Source organism: Canis lupus, chromosome 11 (assembly GCF_003254725.2).
Source record: "Canis lupus dingo isolate Sandy chromosome 11, ASM325472v2, whole genome shotgun sequence".
NCBI lineage: Eukaryota > Metazoa > Chordata > Mammalia > Carnivora > Canidae > Canis > Canis lupus.
Window position 1 is genome coordinate 53,341,690 of NC_064253.1, and position 24,014 is coordinate 53,365,703.

A 24,014-nucleotide genomic window follows, 5' to 3' on the forward strand; every position below is an offset into this window, starting at 1 on the left:
TCATTTTCTCAAGTAAATTCTTTCCTCTCTTTCCTTTTTCCTCCCTCATCACATTTGTTTTGTGGGTCCTTAAATGACTAATCAAAGCTGACATACTGTGTTATGATTAGTCTACCACTAAGTGGGATGAGATAAATAAGAGATCAAGTGGTCTAAGGTCCTCATACTGTCCAAAACAAGACAGGGATATTTACCACCTCTATAATTTATCAACTTTCGTTAAATTAAAATTTCAAGGGCAAACATTAAAGAAGAGTAAGTAGGGATCCCTGGGTGGCGCAGCGGTTTGGTGCTTGCCTTTGGCCCAGGGCGCGATCCTGGAGACCCGGGATTGAATCCCACGTCAGGCTCCCGGTGCATGGAGCCTGCTTCTCCCTCTGCCTATGTCTCTGCCTCTCTCTCTCTCTCTTTCTCTCTCTGTATGACTATCATAAATAAATTAAAAAAAAATTAAAAAAAATAAAGAAGAGTAAGTATATAATGTCCAAACTAGAAGGAAAAAGAGAAAATGACTAAAAACATCCCAAAAGGAGGGAAGAGCTAAAACAAAATGGAGTGCTGGCAGGACAAATACATTAAAAGCATAAATACGAAGACCGACTTAACCCTAAATACATCAGTAGTTATGTTAAATAAATATGGACTAAATTTTCCAATTAAGAGACAAAAACAGGTGATGAAAAAACAGAACCCACATGCTATTTATAAAAGACAAATCTAGGGCAGCCTGGTGGCTCAGTGGTTTAGCGCTGCCTTCAGCCCAGGGCCTCATCCTGGAGACCTGGGATCGAGTCCCATATGTCAGGCTCCCTGCATGGAGCCTGCTTCTCCCTCTACCTGTGTGTCTCTGCCTCTCTCTCCTTCTCTGTATCTCTCATGAAAAAATAAATAAAAATTTAAAAAAAAAAAGACCTATCTAAAACACATAGCACAGAAAGAATGAAACTAAAACGATGGGAGAAGATATACCTTGCATAATCAAAAACAGATGCTGTAGCTACACTGGTATCAGATAGTTTAAGGCCTCTTCCCACCCCCAAACTAACCAAACAAAAAACCCCACCATTCTTTAAATAGAGATAAAAAGGGCAACCTTATAATGATAAAATGGTTAATTTACCAGGAAGATATAATAACTTTTTATTTACATACATTTGATAATATGGCTCAAAGATAGAAAAAATTAAAAGTACAGGCAAATTCATAATCATAGTTGGATATTTTAACACATTTCTCTCTTTAATAGGTAGAATAGACAAAAATAAATCAGAAGATCTGAATTAATAAGTTTGACCCACTGGAATACAGAACACTGAATCCAGTAACTACAGAAGTCACATTATTTTCAAGCACACATGTAACATTTATAACGGACCATAATCAGAGACCTAACAAAAATTTCAACAAATTTCAAAGGATTAAAATTATTCAGAACAAGATCACGGACCATAATCAATTAATAAAAGATAACTAGAAAATACTCACGTTTGAAAATTAAGAAGCACATTTCTAAGATACCTATGAGTCAAAGGGGCAATCACAATGGAAATTATAAAATATTTAGAAATAAATGGCTAAAATACCACATATCAAAGCTTGTGAGCACTTCCTAAGCAGTATTTAAAAATCGAAAGAATACAAATGAGGGGGGCCTGGGTGGCTCAGTTAGTTAAGGGTCTGCCTTCAGCTCAGGTCATGATCCCAGTGTCCTGGGATCAAGTCCTGAGTTGGGCTCCCTGCTCAGCAGGGAGTCTGCTTCTCTCTGCCACTCTCCCTTGCTCACTCTCTCAAATATATCTTAAAAAAAAAAAAAAAAAAAAGGGATATGAATGAATGAACTAAGCATCAATCTCAAGAAATTGGAGGGGAAAAAAAAATCCAAGTTATTTCCAAGGAAAGTAGAATGAAAAAATAAAAGAGCAGTACTCAATGAAATAGAAAACCAACTTACTATGGAGAATACCCATGAAGATAAAAGCTGGTTCTTTGCAAGGAAATTACTGAAAACTAAGGAAGAGTAAATGGGAGAAAATTTAAAAATGAAACTGGAACAAAAAGGAGCACATCTCTACAGATGCTGCACACATTAAAATAACAAGAAAATATTATAAACAATTTTATATAAATAAATTTGAAACCTTTAAAGGGACCAATTCCTGGAAAAATATCACTTAGTAAAACTAAAGAAGAAAAATTTTTAATTGTTTTATAACTATTAAAAACATTGAACCTTGGTCAAAAATAACAAAATAAAACTTCCAGAACCAGATGGCTTCGTCACTGAATTCTCCAAACATTCAAGGCACAAATGAGAGGAAACTAGAATGGATGGTAGGTGAGGAAGGTAACAGGCATTAGTCACATTTTTGCGCTAGCTGTGGCAGTAGGGATTATACTTTGTCCCACTAACCTTCCTCCTGTAAATTTTCACAGAAATTACAACCAACCAGAATCCTACAGATGTATTTGGGTGGAGTGAATTTAACAAAAGAAAAGAATGTAGAGAATACTATTAATAACCTAACCAGAGTCTCTACTAGCCAGCATACCCATCCTCCAGATAGGAGTGTCAGCTGATTACAATGTACTAATGTCCCTTCTCTGGAAAACTGCCACCTCACCTGGTTATACAGTTCCCCTCCTCCCTCCATCCTGCTTCTCTCATTCTCCTTTTCCTGAGCAGGTTTCCTAGTATACCACTTGAACACGAATTCCCATCATTCTAGGCCCTGCCTCTACAGAATAGGATCTAAGATATCATTATTTAGGAGAGTGAAAAGAGACTCACAGAGTAGGAGATACCCTTAAAACATGTAACTGACAAGGGACCAAAGTATATAAAGAACTCCAACAAATCAGTAAGAAAAACTGAAAAACAGGCAAAAGACTTGAATAGGCAGTACACAAAAGAGGATATTCAATTAATAAAAAAGCACTCGACATTAGTAGCAAGCAAGGAAAATTAAAACCACAAAAGATATTATAGACCCACAAGAACAGTTTAAAAATTTTAAACGGATGATACTATTTATAAGAATGTAAAAGCAACTGGAACTCTTGACATACTGCTGGCAGGAAAGAAAACTGGTACAATCTCTTAGAAAACTGGCATTATCTAGCAAAACAATTCCGCTCTGACAGATTATCTAAAAAGAAGCTTCACAAATACAACAGAAAATGTCTAAGGATGTTCTCAGCTGCACTGTTCTTGATAGTCAGAAGCTATAAGCAACACAAATATCTGTAAACTATAGAATGGATTATGACATATATCATGAAACACTGTACCAATGAAAATGAGTGTGGTAATCTCATGGATGCAACACACAAAGCAAAAGAAGCAAACACAAAACACACACAGTATAATTCTATGTATGAAATTACAAAACTAGTAAAATTAAACTATACTGTTTAGGAGTGCCAATATAGGTGACAAAACTACAGAGAAACATGATTATCACTTAAGTCAAAGTAGTGGCTTCTCTGGGAAAGAGGTTGATTTAGAAGGGGTGCTACTGAGTACTGGCAATGTTCCACTTGTTGACATGGATGGTGGTTCCATGTATATGTCTCTTAGAATTGTTTTTTTTTTTTTAATTGTTTTTTTTATTTTTATTTATGATAGTCACACAGAGAGAGAGAGAGAGAGGCAGAGACATAGGCAGAGGGAGAAGCAGGCTCCATGCACCGGGAGCCCGACGTGGGATTCGATCCCGGGTCTCCAGGATCGCGCCCTGGGCCAAAGGCAGGCGCCAAACCGCTGCGCCACCCAGGGATCCCCATGTCTCTTAGAATTGTTAAACTATGTATATATTTTTAAGATTTATTTATTCATGACAGAAAGAGAGAGGCAGAGACACAGGCAGAGGGGGAGGGAGAGAAGCAGGCCCCATGCTCCCATGCAGGGAGCCTGACGTGGGACTCGATCCTGGGTCTCCAGGATCACACCCTGGGCCGAAGGCAGTGCCAAACCACTGGGCCACTGGGGCTGCCCTATGTATACATTTGTAGGGTTTCCTTGCATGCATTATTATATCTCACATTTTTAAAGTTTAAAATAAAGAAAATGAGGGGCGCCTGGGTGCCTCAGTTGGTTGGGTAGCTGCCTTTGGTTCACATCATAATCCCAGGGTCCTGGGATCGAGCCCTGTGTTGGGCTCCCTGCTCATCAGGGAGTCTGATTCTCCCTCTTCCCTCCCTCCACTTGTGGGCATGTGCTCTCTCTCAAATAAATAAAATCGTAAAAAAATAAAGACAATGAAACGAACATACCGATTATTGTTTGATTCTTAGAAAAGTTGAGGTAACTTCATTTTTAAATTAAAACCTTGCTCCCAATTCCTAACAGAGTATATGCCATTTAAATTTGCAATAATGCCTACTTTTCTTGGGATTACAGGTGGAGAAACAGTTTCCTAGGAACAGCAATATGGTTTGCCAAGAGTCTTCCAGACTCCTCTTATATATGATAAGGTAAATAGGCATCCAATGTCCTAGGATAGCTACCTGCCATTTGAGAATTCTTAGTAGGCACAATCCTGAAGAGGAGATAGAACCAATTCGCCAAAACGCCTTGGGTTAGGGTTAGGAAGGGACTGAGCCACCGAACCCTGACAAAAGGTTTGAAAATAGGGTAATCTCCTGAGTGGTCTGGGGTGGCCCTGACCAAGGCTGCTAGCACAAAAGCCGCCACCCCTCCCTCAAAGAGAACTCACTAGAGGACTGGGGGAAAGCAGCCTGGTGACATGCTCAACACACTGCCCAGAGTGAGGTGCTTCAAAAGAGAAAGGCTAAGCATGTGAGCACAAACTAGAAAAGCTCTAACCTTGGAATCCAGGCATGGGATCAAGCTGACAGGAACCTGGTCCAATAAGGGCACTGAGCAGCAGTGACCACACATCCTTGGAGCATGCAGGACAGCTCTTCAATAGTGATACCATATAGCTGTGTCAGAAATAACAATGTGGGTGGACTGCTTAGACTCTGGAGTTCTCTCTCCTCTGGAGAGTGGAAGTCAGAGTGACTTCTTTGGATTGTTTAAGCCCCCAGGGCACTTGGAAGTGGGAGACTTCAGAATTCTCACTAAAGGCCATTAGAGGACTTGGGAGATTACTTGAAAAGTAAAGAAATTTTCGACTGTATTTGAACCCAACTAGTGAAATGAGGCCAGGTTAAACCTGGTTTAACACAGGTTAAATATCTGAAATAGGCAAAATCTTAACCAAGTGTCTCTATTATCTACCTTTAGACACACAATACCACGTGTATGAGCAGGAAAGTAATACATCACTAACAGAAGGAGGGTAATGAGAGAAATGAGCAGGCATTTCAAACAAAGTCCATGATAGGTGACTTAAGAGAAGGTTCATTAAGACAAACTGAAAGAACAAATGCTTCTTGTACCATCTATTACTACTCTGTGACTGAGACATGTAAAAGGAATTCGTTTCTTTTACGTCTTCCTTGTAGAGTATCTTAATATGTGATATCTCCTCTCTTCGTAAAGTAGGCTCCATGCCTAGTATGGAGCCCAATGCAGGGCTTGAATTCACAACCCTGAGATCAAGAGTCAGACACTTAACTGACTGAGCCATTCAGGTGCCCCTACTATGTGATGTCTTCTTGGTTGTCCAGGACACTCCCACCTCTCAGAGCTCTCCCTGGCTCCTAATCTACACCTTTATCAGTGCCCCACAGATCTGCCCTTGCACATGGTAATGCCCTCAGACTATCCCCCCAAAGATTACGAGTTCCCTAAACCAGGGTCTATCTTTGTTTTTACCTCTATTTCTACTTATTCCCACTCCTCTTGGCCCTGGCACCAATACATGTTTCTTAAAGGAAAGAATGGAGGAAAGGAGGATGGAATAGTATGAATGCACTGCACTGGAAAAAAAAAAAAAAAAAAAAAGAAAAAACCAAAACAGAGGACCACCACTAGAAAGCAGAAACCCACAGTGAGCTGAGGACTGCTTGACCATGTATTACTTAACAGCTACTTGTGCTATCATAAAAACAATTCATCTGATAACCATGGAAACCAAAATGAAGGCACTGTGGCGAGGGTGGCTCTTTTCAGAAATCTAAAAACAATAAGAGGCCTGAAACCAGAAAGACAAAGAAATCCAAGTGCTCCAGGCCAGAAGGAAATCCTTTCCTAAAAGCCCTGACAAAGCAGCATTTTCTTTAGCTTCTAGAGGCTTCAACGAGAGCTAAGGGACCCGCAGTGACAGATCATGAAATAATTCAGACCTCTCTGTGTGCTTCTGTCCCTTGGGGCCAGCTGCTAGGAGGAAAGCTCGCTGGGAGACAGAACTTACTGTTATTATAAAATGTACTGAGAACCAGCAGAGGGAGAGAAATAATTTCTCCCCTAGCTCCTGGTAGGTGTACAAGCACATAGTAGGTCTCCACTAATACATGCTGAATACATGAATTATCTTAGAACTGAGGGAAAGCACAGCGTCTGGTTAACAGTATGTGTTCTTTCTACCACCCAGTGCCAACATGCTGTTGGGGTCCAGGAATTAAAGTCCTGTCCTCATTCTGGGTCCAGTTTCTTCATGTGAGAAGGGAGACAGCTGGATCAGAGTTTCCCAGGCATCTTCCTACTCCATCAGTCACTGTACTGTTCTTTTTTTGGTGGCAGCACATGCCTGGCACTTTTCTTTCCCCCTCAGAAGGAATCTGATACCCATCTGCTCCGGCACATTAATGTTCCCATCCTGCCTGACTCATTTGGTAGGAACAACAGGTTCACATGCCAATTGTAAATGAGAAGTCAAAGGGGGCCCAGGAAGAGAAAGGGGGAAAGGATCTCACTTGGCCTCTTTCTTAGGACATCCTAACAGTACTCTTTTCAGGACTAAATATATACAACCTGAAGTGTGATTATTCTAAATACCCCTCATGTGAAGCACTCTCTAGCTTACTAAATTAACTCAACAGTATTTACATGGAAAAATTGAACACTTCTGCGCCGGACACTGTGCTAAGCCCTTGACACAGAACCTCACAGCAACTTCACAAGCTAAGTACTATCATTATCTACTTTTAACTGATGAGGGTTTTGTCTGGCTCAAGGTCACACAGCTGGTAGGTGGCCGAACTAGGATTTGAACCCAGGTCAACCTGACTCCGGAGTTCGGTTCTTCAAATGGCTGTCCCACCTGTTCTCCACTGCAGTCCTAAGACGGAGGCAGGGCTGGGGTTACCACTTCTACTTTAAAGGATGGAAACACAGACTCTCCGAGAGACTTGGGGCTTGCACAGAATACAGAGGACACATAGTAGGTGCGCGGCCCCAGGCGCCCCTGCCTTCCTGGGGAGGGCTCTTCCCATCCCAGGAATCTGCTTCTTCCTCTTCGGCTTCACTCACACACCCGCAAAACCTCAAGGCTGAAGGCAACCGCGGAGGTCCACTTTCTCCGCCGGGCCGTGTTACAGGCTGGGAAAACGGGGCACAGCTCTCCTTCGGCGGCGCGGCACAGCCTCCAGGTGCCGGCGGAGAGCGGGAGCGCCGCGGGCGGCCGGAGGGCACCCCCTCCCGGTCCCGCCGGGGCCAGGTGTTCAGCCTCCGCCAGGGCCGCGGCGCCTCGGCGGCAAGCGCCTCAGGTCCCCGGGAGGCCGCCCCTGCTCGGGGCCCCGGGCATCCTGGGACGCGAGCGGCACAACTTCGCCCTCGGCCTCTGCGAGCCGGCAGCCTCTTACCTCTCCGGGGGCTCTCCGGGGGCGCTCGCCCGCAGCAGTCCGGGCCGAGGGAGCCGGAGCCGGAGCCGCGCCGCAGCCGAGCCACGAGGACTGCGGCGCGCGGCCAGGGGCGGGAGGACGCGCCGCGAGCCCCGCCCGGGGGCGGACACCTGCGGGGCTCCTGCGGGCGGGCGCCGTCACGTGACGCGCGGGGCGGGGGATGCCGGGAGCCCGGCGGGCGGGCGGCGGGGGTCAAGCTCCCAGACCCCCGCCGAGGAGCAGGGCCACGACTCCCTGCAGGGAGTGGTCGGGGAGGGGAGCCAGAGGGACGCTTCGGATGCTGCCGAGTGGAGCTTGTGGAAGGACGATTACGGCTCCTGCTGCATGGCCCCAGAAGGGCAGAAATAGAATCAGTGGGCGGAAATTGCAGGGAGGTGTGCTGGGGTCAATACAAGGAAGAGTCTTCCAATCACCAGTTATCTGTCAGGGTGATACGCTGCTCCAGGAGGTGGTGAGCGACTTGTGGGTGTGTACGCAGGAGCACGTTCAACGAACTGACCACTGGCTAGGGGCCAGACAATATATATATTAAATTACTGTATGTATAGTGTTGAACACAATGCCAGGCACACAGCAAATGTTGCATTGGTGTTAGTCGTTGCTGCCGGTGTTAGGGATACAGAGATGAACAAAACTTACATGGTTCCCGTCCTCCTAAAGTTAATTCTTGAGTGGATAAGGTAGACATTAATCACATATCATTTAAATAAACGTATTTAAAATTATGGTAAGTTCACTGAAGGAACCCCGATTTTAAATTATGGGGCAAGGTGAAGGTGGTTGGGGAAGATTACTGAGGAAGGTAAGGGGTTAGCCAGATGGAGGAGAGGCAGGGAAAGCCTGAGTGAAGGCTTTTGGGTGGGATGGGGGAGGCAAGGCAGGGCAAAGGAAAGAAGGTTGCTCTTTAGGTAAATGGAAGATGTCCAGATTGTTAAGAGAGAACAGTGTAAGTGAAGTTAGGTAGGTAGGTGCCAGATCATGTAGCACTTACTAGGCCATGATAAGGATTTTACATTTTTATGTAAAAGGAAGCCATTGATGTGGTGGAGGGTATGAATGGTTTCCTACCTTTATAAGAAAAACAAAAAACTATGCCAGCTACTATGTGGAGAATAGACAAAAGTAAGACTGGAAGCAGGAAAATTGGTTAAGACTTGGACTGGGGTAATGGTAATGAAGACAGAGCGAAATAGATTTGAGATACTTTTTTTGAGGTAGAGTCAAACCGGTTTGATGTGGGTCATTACAGGGATTCCTCATTTAGCTTAGTTCACTGACTGGGCGCATGGAGGTGCTATTCATTGAACTGGTTAACTACTGTACGAGGAAGATATTTACAAGTGGGAGATCAAAAAATCAATTTACGACTTGTTAAATTTAAGATGCCAGGTCACCCAAATGAAGTGATCAGAACGACAGCTGGATCTAGACCCCTGGATTTTAATTACTTTTAACACAGGGCTTGAACTGACAACCCTGAGATCAAGACCTGAGCTGATATCAAGAGTCAAATGCTTGATGAACTGAGCCACCCAGGTGCCCCGTAGACCCTTAGATTTTATAGAAGAGAATGTCAGCTACAGAAATTTAACTTGAGAATGCTGTGAAAAATTAGTTTTTGAAATGGATTGAGGTTTGTAATAGCTGACTGTTGTGGTCCCATTGACCTCTGTTCTGGTTCTATAGAATGTATTCTATAAAAATGTATTCCATCTGTTATCACCACATGATGAATTTGGCATTACAGATTCTGGATGAGGTCCAAGTTACCATGCAGCTGCTTTCCTTTATAAATTGAAACAAAACAAAGCAAAAAACACCCTAAGCCTAAAGCCAACAATTTCTTTTGAGCAAAGACACAAAGCTGTATACACAGTAGCCAGATATAGTAGAAAGACTGCTCTGACTTAGGTCAGATCAGAATAGGGGTGGTTCACACTACAATGAGCTTGATGATTTATCTTATTGATGACTGGCAAAACTATGACATGTTTAATCCTTTGAAAAGTGTCCTATTGTATGAAACTGGCAGTCTAGATATATGTCAATAAGCAATCAAAAGCCTGACTTTCTGGATTTGTGCCAGCCAACATTGTTTTGGTGTTTCTATAGAACAGCTAAGCCCTTCAAGAGTGCAACAGCAGCTCTCCACAAGAGCATGCTGTCTGCCTTTTTGTGCAAGCCTCACTCGCTCCATGGAAAATGTGATTTTATGGAGCTCTCCCTTCTTTCTGCTTGTATCTTTCATGCATGCCTCTATTCTACCACTTGCTGTCTACTGACTTCTCCATTAGGTGAGAACTTGCTCATCTTTGCAGCCTAGCATAGTTGGTATTTACTATAAAATGGATATGTAAACATATGCCATCTCCTTGGCCATGTAATCTTTATTTACCTTGCTTTACAGAAAATTAAGGCTGTGATTTGTCCAGGGTCAACATAGTAGATGTTATTCTTTTTGGCTGTCCAGTTGTCTGAACTCCCTTCCTATATTTGGGAATTCCCCATCTTTGAGCTTGTTGGGAATCAGAGCAGGGAATTCCCCATCTTTGAGCTTGTTGGGAATCAGAGCAGATCTTTCACTTTAAAAGCTGAGATCCAGATATTTTCTCTGCTTCTCCACATGACCCTGACAGTACAAATTATCCCCTGGACTCTGAATTGGGAGCCAGAGACAGCAAAGTGGAGACCTGGCATAATTCTCTTTGGTGACCGTGGCAAACACAGCAAGGTGAAGTTCTTGTGAAGCAACACTTCTTGTGAAGTTCAGTGAGCAACACTGGCTGTCAGGATAGTGCAGCCATAGGGTTCTGGGCCTGTGGCTTTGGTTAATGGTGGCATCTAATCCTTGGCAGAGACGGGATCTTCACTGCACAAGGTTGTGTGGAAGGACCAAGTAACAAAGGGTGATGTTCTAATTGCCTAGTCTGAGCCCTATTCTCCAGGCCTCCTGGTGATGCTAAATGATCTTTAATGGTTTCAGTGAATTACTTTTCTCTTTAAATCTACCCAAACTAGAATTGGGAGTTTCAAGCAAAAAAAAATCTGACTCATAGTCACATAATTAAGAGTAGAACTGAAACTATAACCAAAGACTTTTAACTACTAATCTAGTGTTCCTTCCTAACATAAATCTTTACTCTCCAACAACACATTTTTTTACATTACACATTGATATCTCTGAATCACCCTTTGTTCACCAAACCTATCCTTTTAATGCCAGCTGATTATTCCAAACGACTGTATGGTGAAGCAGCTGCCAGTGCAAGTTTGAGATGCAGCAGTATCATTGTCAGTACAGCTGCTTATGTAATACTAACTTTTTTGTCCTTTATAGACATAAGTGAAAAATTAATATACAAATGTGGCTGAGAAAAAGATGAAAATTATCAGATGTGCTTAAAGTACATCTTAAGCCTTAGTAGAATGTTTACTGCCTTAAAGATAGGTGTTTTGTGAAGGATATAGTTTGAGAACGTTTCACAAAACATTTCATCGGGTAGTGTTTAAGAGTGATTTTGTAATTTTTTTACATCTCGTAACAAGTCTATTCAACTTTTATATATATGATTTCTATGTGTTTGTGAACTTGTACAGAAGTAGACAAGTGGCACCACATACACATCTGTAATACTGAGTTCACACAAGTAGCCAATAAGTCACAACCATTCAGTCTCCTATGTGAAGTCCATAATGAAAGGTAGGGAAAAGACCAGGTGCTTTATTTGTAATTTCCTACTGTAGCCTTTGAGAAAGTAAGTTTCTGGTGGTTATTCCTGTGTAATTTTCAACTGCAGTATATACATTAGCCAGCAGATGTCAGGATGCAATCTCTTTCTTAAGACTAAAGAATGAGAATAAAATAAACAGGAGTTTCTGAAAGGACTGAAGGTTTTCTTGCTCTTCTGTGCTCAAAACACACTGGTTCACACTGGCCTTTCTTCCTTAAACACACATGCTTTAACACTCTTTCAAAAGTCTCCCCATTCTTTAATCTGGTCAATTACTATTCATCTATAATCTTAATTGGTGTATCACTTCCTCAGGGAGCTTTCCCTACTTCCTCCCCAACCCAACAGGTCAGGGCTTCCCTATTTCAAGTTCTCACAACTACCTGCGCCATCACCCCCACAAAATTTTATAGAGTATTAGGTAATGTCTGCCTTTCCTGCTAGCTTGTAAGCCTCTTAAAGACAGGTACCATGACTGAATTCAATTCAGTCTCAGCTACCAGTGCCTGCTCCTCTGTAGCCACTGAATAAATATCTGTGAATGTGCATACCTCCACCAAACAGAATCGGAATTATTTTTCTGAAGCCTATACAACAGGTGTTGTCCAGAAAGTCAGTTTTTCCACCTTCAATATAGCACTCATTTATTCAGCCCCTTCTTTGTAAAGATACTATGTGGGGCAGAAAAACGTGTGAGACAGCACTTGTATTCAAATAGTCTTTCAGTAACAGAGAAAAAGACAATGATAGTAACCTTTTTCCCATAATAGCAATCCCTGTTTTAGAGTATCCATATTCAGATTCTTACTCGTTTCCAGCAAAGAGCCTATATCCAACCTGGCCCACATTGGTTACAGCAGCTGTTAGGGAGTTCAAGAAGGAATCTTTCTTAGCTTCCATACCTTCATCCTAATCTGTCTGCTGGGACAATTCTATGACAATACACTTTTAGTTAGTTTTTTTTTTTTTTAAGATTTTATCTAAAAAAGAAAAAAAATTTATCTATTCATTCATGAGAGACAGAGAGAGGGGCAGAGAGGGAAGTGGGCTCCTCGCAGGGAGCCCAATGGACTCGATCCCAGATTCCGGGATCACGCCCTGAGCTGAAGGCAGATGCCCAACCGCTGAGCCACCCAGGTGTCCCACTTTTAGTTCTTAAGAACAGCACTCAAACTCCCACTGTTAGGTCTTCTCAAGGTTAAATACCCTTATTTCTTTGAATCTTCATAGCAGGCTTTCCAGTCACCTCTAGTACTCTAACTACCAAACTACTCTGACAAGTTGGCTACTCTTGAAGTCTGTCAGGAGATCTTAATATTGTCATTTTACAAACGCAATCTAAAATTGCTTTCATTTTTAGTTGTGACTCTTATTCCTAAATCAGCCCAGAATTTCATTAATTGGAAGGGGCCTTAAGGTTAACTCATTTAGTGGTTACCCAAAGCAGATCTTGGACGAATTAAAACACCTGGATGCTTTTCAAAAAGATGCCTGGGCTCCATCCAGAGCAATTTTAATTTAGAATTTTTTGTTTAAAAGCTTCCCATGTGATTTGGTATGTAGCTTGTTTTGGAAAGCACCTCTGTGCACAATGCCTGACACTGCCTTATATACCATACTCATTACCAGTGTTCTTTTCCGTTATACTTGAAGCTCTCCTGTGGCAAGGAGCCAAGAGGTACCTGTGTATGAAAATCCTTCCAAACGTTAAGTATGCATTCTTTGATACCCAGGTATCTGACAACCAGCAGCCATTTACTCTTATTAAAGTTGTATGTGAACAGAACATCAGTTCCTCATAAACATGAAGACACATTTATCTTAGAGTACTTTTCTACCAATAAACAGATATTAAAAATATGCTATTTTACCATCTTTTTAGACATGAATCAGGAAGAAGGAACTAAGTGATGTTTTGAGTCTGTTATCTAGCACAAGTTCAGTAGAGTGCTTGCTAACAAAAGTGAAGGTTAAGGGGATCCCTGGATGGCTCAGTGGTTTGGCGCCTGCCTTTGGCCCAGGGCGTGACCCTGGAGACCAGGGATCGAGTCCCACATTGGGCTCCCTGCGTGGAGCTTGCTTCACCCTCTGCCTGTGTCTCTGCCTCTCGGTCTCTGTTTCTCATGAATAAATAAATAAAATCTTTAAAAAAAAAAAAAGTGAAGGTTAAAGAGGAAAAAAATGTTAAACTAAATGCCTTTTCCCTCAACACTTTAATAGCAATCAGTTTCACTAAGCTAGTAACAATATTTTATTAAGAATAATTTTTTAGACTTAGTAGGCTTAAGATCTTATTTGTACTTTTACTTTCATGTTCAATAAAGATTCTTTGTCATTTGCTTCAGACCAATGAAAAGAATAATTATGAAATTGAGTATTTATAAAATTTTTGCTGATGTAAATATATATTAAGCCTATTAAATTTTACTCAGAAGTACACTGAAGTTATATAAAAGCTGCATTGTACTAATACTATGATGAGCAATTCATTTGATCATTTCCTATATTTCCTTGTTTTCTTATCTACCACATTCCTAAAAACTTTTTCTTTGCAATATTTTTATTATTTTAAATTATCTATGTATTGCTTTCTATCCCATCGGCTCAAATAATCAGGCAATGCAATTTGAATTTTGGGAAGAAAAGCATCTTATAAACTCCCATTGCTGTATCACATCCAGCAGTAGTCTCCATGATGTTTCCGCACTGTCCCATAAAAATTAGTCTTCAGTCTCCTGGTATCATGAACATATTTGCACTTAGCGATTTTCTTTCCTCCTAAATGAACATATAAATTGGGGAAGAGTAAGTTGTGGTAGTAGGGCCGGATGTGGTCTTTGTCAGAACCCTCCCCTCCAATACATACTTAGCTGTAAAACCAACAAACTCAAATATACCATCTCCTGTGCTAACAACCTGAAAGGCCACACAACATTGGTGACATTTCTTTCTTTTAGAACACAAAATGAATGGATTCTATTTCAGAGAAGAGGAACTTTTATCTACATGGAAAGTGAAGGAAAGATATTTCAGGCATAAAGAGGTCTTCAGGGCTGCTGCTCCACTGTTCCCACTCTTGCAGTTGACCTCAGCAGCACTGACCCCTCTATTTTCTTCTGCCCATCAGCTCCTTCCTTTTCTTCCTGATTCAGCTTAGATGGCTTGTGCATTATTTCAATCACTCCCTCACCCTGTCATTTCACCTCAGCCATGTGGCAAGCCCCAGCTCTGGATGAACCCAACTCTCTACGTTCTCTGAGCCTGCCTTTGGACAGCAAAGCAGTGCTAGAGAAAAAGGCCACATCGAGGCACTGCAAATTCATAATCCCCCATCTTAACTGGGGTACCAATCTCATCTGACAAGCTTAGCTTTCTCTAGTTAACTTATTCTCACACTTCTCATAACTAATTTAAAAACATCTTCATTCTAATTCTATTTAATGAATACTCCATACCTATAAGGTGCCAGGATGCCTTCTAGGTACTAAGATACTACAGTGAACATAACAGACAAAATCCCTACCCTCATAAAGCATATACTAAATGAAGGGAGATAGATAACAAAAGAAATTGCGTAAGTATACAACTTGCTGGATTTTCACAAGTTGAAACATCCCATAACTTATAAAACAGTGGGAAAGGTCTCACTGAAAAAAATGCCATTAAGCAGAGACCTGAAGGAGTGAGACATTTAAAAATCTAAGGGAAGAACATTCCAGACAGAGGAAACAGCCAATGCAAAGGACCTGAGGCACCATGTCTAGTTTGTTTGAGGAAGCTAGGAGGCCTGTGTAGCTGGAATGCTGTGAAGAAGGCAAGGGTCATAAAAGAGGAGATCAGAGATGTAATGGGGAGCAGACTGTACAGGACCTTGTAGGCAATTGGAGGCACTGTGGCTTTTACTGAGCAAGATAGGGAGGTTTTGGAGAATTTTAAGCAGGAGATTCAATAAATAGAAGAGATCTGAGGACTAAAGGCTGGGGTACTGCAAGTTTCATGTTAGAAATAAGGAGGAACCCACAAAAGAACCTGAAGAAAAGTGGGTAAGTGGAATAGAAAGGGTGGAAAGAATTAGGAGATTAGTGTTATGGAAGGTCTGCAAGGTGGTTACAATAATCAAATAGTGTGTCCAGTGCAGCAGTGTGAGACAGGTCAGTGTTAACCTTGACAAGATCAGTTTCAGAGGATCACTGGGGATATAAGCCTAACTGGAGTGGGCTCAACAGACCACCAGAGAAAGGAAATGAAAATAAACCACTTCGGGATCCCTGGATGGCTCAGATGGCTCAGCGGTTGAGCATCTGCCTTCGGCTCAGGGCATGATCCTGGAGTCCCGGGATCGAGTCCCACGTCAGGCTCCCTGTATGGAAGCCTGCTTCTCCCTCTGCCTATCTCAATGCCGTCTCTCTGTGTGTGTCTCATGAATAAATAAATAAATAAAATCTTAAAAGGAAAAAAAAAAAACCAATTCACTGAGGCATTGAACTATGAAAGAGAACAGAGAAATGGCAAGCTAGATGTGGAGGGGTGAGGATTCAAGAGGACTATGGTGGATGTTGTGGTGAATGACCCAGATCTCAACCTTAGGACCAAGGCACTCATTCCCCCAGCAGCTAAGAGTTTTGGCTGCTGACAGCTCAAAGCTGCACTGGTTTACATATTGTCTATGGCTGCTTTCACACTGCAAGAAGAGTTGACAGGGCACAGAGCTCACAAAGTCTAAAGTATTTATCATTTGACCCTTACCAGAAGGTTAAAATGTCTAGCTGATTTCCTTTCTTTACCATCTACTATATCTATCTGGTGCCTGCCTGATCTTAGAGGTAAACAGATATGCTTAGCTCAAGCAAAGGAGGGGGAAGAAAGTTCACACTCCTACACTTGTTCTTCCTTCCAAATCTAGGCCCATGTTTGCCCACCTGTAACCTATGGAACACAGTGTTATTGAAATGGTAACTTACTTATGGAAGAACTTCAAAAAGCAATGATAAGGAGTTTAATAATGAAACTCAGTGGTAGTAGGAAGAACACTAACCTGATTGAGGAGCAAAATTCTAAGATTGTATCCCTCTATAAAATCTGTGGAATAATATTTTCTCCCAATTATCCACATTTCTTTTTATGCTCCATTTTAAGTTTACAAAACTCCAATCTGCTATGGTTCTTTCCTATTTCACATTTCACCTTCAAACCAAATGTATGCACATGGCCAATTGTTTTCTGATGTACCATGTTCAAACTGTTTATTAAGTATTAGACACCCCACAACCCTGTGGAGTTTATGACCTGAATTTTTAAAAAGTCAGTGATAAAAAAAAACACACCATCACATTTCCCTTACCCTAGCCTGAACATCTGCTGGAAACCAGGGTAACAATCACACATCCCAAGAAAAGCACTTAAGGACAGGATACAATAAGCAAGCATTAAAAGCCCCTCAACCTTGGGACAGCTGTTATTAGCCACCAAATCTTCCAGAGTCTCAAACTCCTCATCTGCAAAATTAACAATGTTATTAGATAATGAATTTAAGTAATGTTGAAGTTTGCATATAATTAGAATTAAGCATGCTATCTCACAACATCTGAAAATATGAATGAAACCTACTAATGCAGTGATTGCTAGCACAAATCACTTCTAATCACCTTATACCAAACACTAACCATTAACAATAAATAGCATTTGGCAAATGTTAGGCACTGTGCTAATGGCTCCACTTGCATTCTCTTACTTTATCCTTACATACGCTGAAGTAGATAGATATTCCCACTATGCTAATTTTATAGGTGAAGAAAATGAGATATAGAGGTTCAGTTGCTAAAAGTCATTCATCTCCCAAGTGTTGGAATCAGGAAACAAAATCAAGTCTGCTTGTCTTTAGGGCCAGTGACTGTGACCATGGTGCTATTTACCGCACCTCCTTAGGTCAGGAATGGATCTAAATTACCAACATGAAACACAGCATCACAGGGTAAAAACATATGCTATTTGGGTAAAGATGGTAGATCGAGCATAAATCTACTTCCACTCCCTCCTGAAATTCCATTAAATGACAGTAAAGATTTTCATTTTAAGGCATAAACCTAAAATAATTGAAAAAGAAGAGAGGAGACAATAGTAAAATGTTAGAAGTTGGAAACAGACAAGTAGCAAATAACATGGTAGCCCCAAGAAAACTAAAACAAACAACCCAATTTACATCCCAGAATCCCTAAAAGGTTCAGGAACCAAGATCTTCATCTACCTTTGGAAGTAGGAGTGAAGGAGTAGACACTAAAATAAGGATTGGTTGAAGATCTAAGTATTTGGAATGCTCTCTGCAATTCTACATAACATTAAGCAGCTTCTTGCTCAGCTCCCTTTCATAAGTAGTTTATTTTCTGAAAAGGGTAAAATAGAGGGTTCTCTGGATTATGGGATGCCAGGCAGGGATGGGCAGAAGTACTATACTCAATGCAGACTCAAATGCATACTAGACAGGAGATAAAGAAAACAAGATACAGAAACAAGAGATCCAACATGGGAGAAGAGGAAAGGAATTCTCAGGATTGCAGTGAAGGGAGTTCCCAGAATACAGCCCTTTACCAGGCACAGGAGACTACAGTCCAGACTGGGACAGGTCAGAAAGCCCTAGGAAAGACTTACTTGACAAGATCAAACAGAGTATCTAGTGAAACTGAACACTGGGATCAATTTAGATACTTGACAAAAAGTCTAGTTGATTTACTGGTAAGTTCATAGAAAATGAAGCCTAGGAAAACAAAAAGACGTATAGGAAAAGAAAACAAACAGCATTTAGAGTTCTTATGAAATTAATTCAAACAAAAGCACACTAGGTACATTGGAAGGAAGAAGAAATGAGGAGAGGTTAAGAGTGATGGAGTTAAGGAGAGGAAAGAGACCTAATTCTTCCATACATGGAGAAGGCAAGGTCTAAAGAGAAAATTCAAAAAATAACAATATAATCATGCTGTTTAGAGACATGAAGGTAAATACCAAAGCAATTAGCTAAAAAAGAGGTAACTGTAGTTGCCTCTGGGAAGAAGGTTAAGGACTGTCCCCTTCCTCCAATAAACTTAGAGAACTATCTGATGTAAAATACAGCATTTTTTCCTTTGGTGGTACTATAGATTCCCAGCATCAAGCAGTAATGTTGCCTTTCATACATAAAGATTGCTCAACAATAAAATAATGTCACTTTATCAGCATCAGCAAATCCTTCAGTCCAAAACAAGAGGAACTCAGTTTAATGTAGTTTGTAATAATTACAACATCAAAGAGGTCTGCAGCAAAAAGTAGGTTAAGAGAAATAAAATCCCAATTTTTTTCTTAGTTGATACTTTAATTAAAAATATAGACCAATGGTCCTGTGCTCAAGTGTTGTTGTGGCTGTGTGCTGGCTTTTGTAAAATATAACTAATCATAAGGAACAATTCAGCATATGTACTCCAGAAAGAAGTAAAAATGTAAACAGAAATTAGCAAGACAGTGCTATTGTAGACAGAATTCCCTTATAATTAATACTTGTTAGAAAATAGAGTTTGACATTACTTACAATTATATCAACATTCACAGAAGCTGAACATCACAGGCATATGGGTGTACTATCACCACAAGATGTCTTTACTTCCCAAGTATTTTTAAACTTTAGCTATGAAGGTCAGTTACCAGAGCCACACTTGTTCTTAACAAGTAGAATTTTTATGTCCATTCATCAAAGAGTCTCTTACATCTTTCTGGGCCTATTCATTTGCAGATCGAGTAGAAATTGTAACTGGGTTCCTCATATCTCGCATTCACATGTGATGCCCATCTTCATATGCTGTCCAATTTCTTTAGGATAAAAGGTGCTGAAAGAAAAATAAACCCAGAATTTCAGATCTATTAGCCCAAAAGTTACATTACAGAATTTATAAGACTGGAGGGGAAATCTTAGAGATTTAGTTTACTACATTTTTAAAAACAACTCCAAATAATGGCCAAACCTGAGACTGCAAACCTAGTAAAAGAGACTCACTATCTTTCCAATGTCATGAAGCTCTGACTATATTCTAAGGTCCACTTTTACGCTATATAAAATCTTTTCTCCAGGTAGTTCTCTTACGACCATAAAGAACAAATTCAATCCTCCTTTAAAGGACACTCTTTTTACTTTGGGTGATTTAACCGTTAAAGGAATAAAACACTAGAAAAAACAAATTGCCATTTTTCACCTTTATAAACCTATCTGAAGGGTGCTGGGTAGCTCTGTTGGTAAAGGTCTGACTCTTGATTTCAGCTCAGGTCATGATCTCAGGGTCTGAGACTGAGCCCGGCACCAGGGGTCCCTGCTCAGCACAGAGTCTGCTTGGGATTCTCTCTCTCCATCTCCCTCTGTTCCCCTCTCCCAAATAAATAAAGCCATATAACACTTATGTAATCCAAATCATTTATGATACAATCTTACTTCAGTTCTTATAGGGTTTGGTATGAAGGTGCAAAGAGAAAGGGCTAGAAAACAAAAATGTTGTTAGAGGGATCTAAATCTAAAGAAGTGTTATGACTGTCCTATATTAAAAGTGCTCTGGCCGAAATAAAAAGCACACAAAAAGATGTTTAACATCACCAATCACTAGGACAATGCAAATTAAAACTACAATGAGATACCACTTAACACCCATTAGGATGGCTACTATCAAACTGTTGGCAAGGATGTGGAAAAATGGGAACCCTTGTGCACTGTTTGTGGGAATGTAAAATAGTACAGCTGCTATGGATCACAGTATGGTGGGTCCTCAAAAAATTAAAAAGAGATATCTGTATATCCATGTTATAGCAGAATTACTCACAGTAGCTAAAATGTAGAAGCAATCTGAATCCAAGACGGATGAATGGATAGCAAACTGTGGTATATGATAAAATATGATTCAGCCTTAAAAAGGAAGGAGATTCGGACATATGCTATCACATGGATGAACCTTAGGACTCTGCAAAGTCAAATAAGCCAGTTACAAAAAGACAAATATTGTATGATTCCACTTATATGAGAGCCTTAAGAGATGTCAAAATCACAGAGAGAGTTTTGGTTTTACAAGATAAAGAGTTCTGGAGATGGTGGTGATGGTTGTATAACATTATGAATGTTTTTGATACCACTAAACTGTACACTTAAAAATAAATTTTATATATATTTTACCACAATTTAAAAAATTAGAAACTAGAAGGGGCCATGACCAAAAAAGTGGCCTGAAGGATCTTCTTTCTCAATACCCATACTAAAGTAATAAAACATATTTTTAACATTAAACTGAAGATACTGAGATCTGTTGAAAGTTGGCAAAGTCAGCAGTATGCCCAGATATTTCTAATTTTTGTCAGATTAAAAAAGTAACATTCATTAAATGAATAAACAAAATGTGGCACATCCACACAATGGAATATTACCTGGCCATAAAAATGAAGGAAATACTAATATGTGCTGTAATATGGATGAACCTTGAAAACATTATGCAAAATAAAATAAGCTAGACACAAAAGGTCACATATTCTACAATTCTCTTTCTGTGAAATGTCCAGAAAAGGCAAATCCATAAAGAAAAAACAGGTTAGTGGTTGCCAAGGGAAAGGGAAGGGAGAAAATGGGGGAATGACAGCTAATGGGCATGGTATCCCCTTTAGAGGTAAAGAAAATGTTCTAAAATGGATTGTGGTGATGGTTGCACAACCCTGACTATGCTAAGAACCACTAAATTATACCCTTTGTTTTTAAATTCTTTCTTTCTTTCTTTCTTTCTTTCTTTCTTTCTTTCTTTCTTTCTTTCTTTCTCTTTCTTTCTTTCTTTTAAAAGGATTTTATTTATTCATGAGAGACAGAGAAAGAGAGAGAGAGAGAGAGAGAGAGAGAGAGAGAGGCAGAGACACAGAGGGAGAAGCAGGGTCCATGCAGGGAGCCTGATGTGGGACTCAATCCCGGGACTCCAGGATCATGCCCTGGGCCAAAGGCAGGCGCTAAACTGCTGAGCCACGCAGGGATCCAAAAATTTTCTCTTTTTAAATAAAATATAAAAAAACCCTAAAACTAAAAATAAATAAATAAAATATAATCAACACACAGTACCCTGTTAGTTTCAGGTGTATGTCACAGTGATTCAATTTCTTATATATTATGAAATGATCCCCACAATAAGTCTAGTTATCACATAAAGTTACTACAGTATTGTCTATGTTATCTCTATACCGTACACCAGTGACTTGTTTTTTTGTAACTTTAAGTCTATAGCTTTTAAGCTCCTTCCCCTATTTTGTCTATCTCCCACTCTACTCCCTACTGGCAATCACCAGTCTGTTGTCTGTGTTTATCAGTCTGTTTCTGAAGATTCCACATATAAGTGGAATCATATGATATTTATCTTTCTCTGACTTATTTTACACAGCATGATAGCCTATAGGTCCATCCATGTTGTTGCAAATGGGAAGATTTTTATATCTAAGTAATATTCCTCTGTATATACACACCACATCTTCTTTGTCCGTTTATGGATAGACCCTTAGGTTGAACTGCACACTTTAAATGGGTCAACTGTATACCCATTATATCTTCTTTTAGATTATATCTTCTTTTAAAAAGCGGTAAGTTGGCTCAGCAGTTTAGCGCTGCCTTCAGTCCAGGGTTTGATCCTGGAAACCCAGGATCAAGTCCCACGTCATGCTCCCTGCATGGAGCCTGCTTCTCCCTCTGCCTGTGTCTCTGCCTCTCTCTCTCTCTGTGTGTCTCTCATGAATAAATAAATAAAATATTTTATTTTTTTAAATTTTATTTACTTATGATAGTCACACACACACACAGAGAGAGAGAGAGAGAGAGAGAGAGAGAGAGGCAGAGACATAGGCAGAGGGAGAAGCAGGCTCCATGCAACGGGAGCCCGACGTGGGATTCGATCCCGGGTCTCCAGGATCGCGCCCTGGGCCAAAGGCAGGCGCTAAACCGCTGCGCCACCCAGGGATCCCCAATATTTTAAAAAATAAAATAAAAAGTGGTAATGTGAAACAGTATTCTCTATTTTTTTTTCTAAGAAAACTAATTCATATCAGATACAAAGGTCACTGAAAAGAAGCAAATGTTTTACTGGCAGCTAAGTCAACAAAAAAGGTAAGAAGAGAAAAATAAGTTGGGAGTTGCAAAAAAAAAAAAAAAAGCTGAAGATTTGGGTTTCTGTTCAGCAGGGCTCCCTCTCCTGGGGAAACAAGGTAATACCATAGTCAGTGATGGGGTACCAAGCTTCAGTGAGCTCTGGCCTAGGCCCAACAGGAGCCTTCTACAGGATGACCTCGGTATGGCCTTTATTTATTTGAATCACTTCTGCCTCTCCACCAGACATATTCGCAAAACACAACAAGGTGCAATGAAAAGAAAGGTGAAGTGAGAATTGGGGGGTGGGGTGCAAATCACTTCTGAGATTCCTATCAGCAAAGCTAGAGACGTGACCTACAGAGGTGCACCCAGCTCTAATATCTAGTGTGCCTTTAGCGCTGACATTTTGTGTTAAGACCCTCTGAAAGGTGAGTTCTCATTTGCAAGCGGGATATACAGCACCTTAAGCCTCGTCTCCCCTCAAAGCACTACTGTCAAGACCAGACAACGCAAAAATATGCTTCGGCCAAACGTAAATTCAAATAAACCTTCAGGTATTATTATTATTAACCATATAGACTCATACCCTTTCCTTCTCATTTCTTCCAAAAAAAAAAAAAGAAAGAAAGAAAAAAAGCAATTATTTACCTCACCCTCTGTACAAATAAGCAATATTTTTTTTTGTATCTCAGAGGTCAGCACTGAAGGAAGGAAACGTGGTATTAAGAACTGTGGATTCTAGAGCAAGATCGTTCACTGGATCTCTGAGTGACCTTGAGCCAGCCATTTCTCCATTCGAGCTCCCCGTTTCTGTCGGCAAAACGGGAGCTGCTGCGAGGCGGAGGTAGTAACCCTCGAGGCTCTTTCCATTCAAACGCTCTTAAGGCAGGGCGAGGCGGGACTACCCTCGCAGCCCGAGCCGCCGCAGGCACTTCTCTACCCGGACCCCGACCCGCAGACCCCCAGCTGCGCCTGCGCCCGCTCTCCTCGACACACATGTCCTACCCTCCCCGCGACCGCTCAGCTCGCGGGCCGCCACAGAACCCCAGGACCAGAGTCGGGCGGGCCAAGTCCGCGAGCTCCCCGCGGGTCTCGCGGCCGCAGCCCGGGAAGGACACTCACTGACTCGCAGCAGGGCCACGTAGATAAGAAAGTTCCGTATGGACGAGATCACATCCTCGCGCATCTTCCGTTTCATCTCCTCCGGGTCCAGCTTCGGCGCAAGGCCCTCGATGCGGAACATCACGGCTCTGCTTCTCAGCCTTGCGGCGGCCACGCTCTGCTCTCCTCAGAGGCTGCCGGGCGCCCGGAACTCGGCCCCACCCCATTTCCTGTTCCCGCCCCTCGTGTTCGCGCGCGGCGACGGGGGCCTGCGAGGGACAATCCTCTTCCTGCCTGAGAGGTTCTGCAGGGAGCTGCCTGAA

At 41.3% G+C, this 24,014-nt stretch overlaps 2 protein-coding genes across 4 annotated transcripts in view; both read right to left on the reverse strand.

Moving 5' to 3' along the window:
* Window positions 1–19,172, reverse strand: part of FBXO10 (F-box protein 10) — a 63,073-nt gene extending 43,901 nt beyond the window's left edge. For 2 of the 3 annotated variants that reach the window (XM_049116285.1, XM_035696953.2), the window contains exon 1: window positions 19,036–19,172. The gene's annotated coding sequence lies outside the window, so the exon portion shown is untranslated. Of the gene's footprint in view, window positions 1–7,710; window positions 7,826–19,035 lie in introns of those variants that run through there. The other variant, XM_025432292.3, reaches the window with a different exon arrangement.
* On the reverse strand, window positions 18,700–23,939 carry TOMM5 (translocase of outer mitochondrial membrane 5). The gene is made up of 2 exons (XM_025432233.3): window positions 23,713–23,939; window positions 18,700–19,330 (listed from the first exon to the last, which is right to left on the reverse strand). Exons 1-2 carry the CDS (start codon window positions 23,831–23,833, stop codon window positions 19,296–19,298), a joined length of 156 nt encoding a protein of 51 aa, XP_025288018.1. The 5' UTR covers window positions 23,834–23,939; the 3' UTR covers window positions 18,700–19,295.
* Window positions 23,940–24,014: the final 75 nt, after the last annotated feature.

Coding starts and splice junctions, on each gene's coding strand:
- TOMM5 (XM_025432233.3), bottom strand. CDS start 23,833: ATGTTCCGCATCGAGGGCCTTGCGCCGAAGCTGGACCCGGAGGAGATG. Junction 19,331..23,712: donor CGTGGCCCTGCTGCGAGTCA/GTGAGTGTCCTT, acceptor TTTTTCTTTCAG/CACCTTTTATCCTAAAGAAA.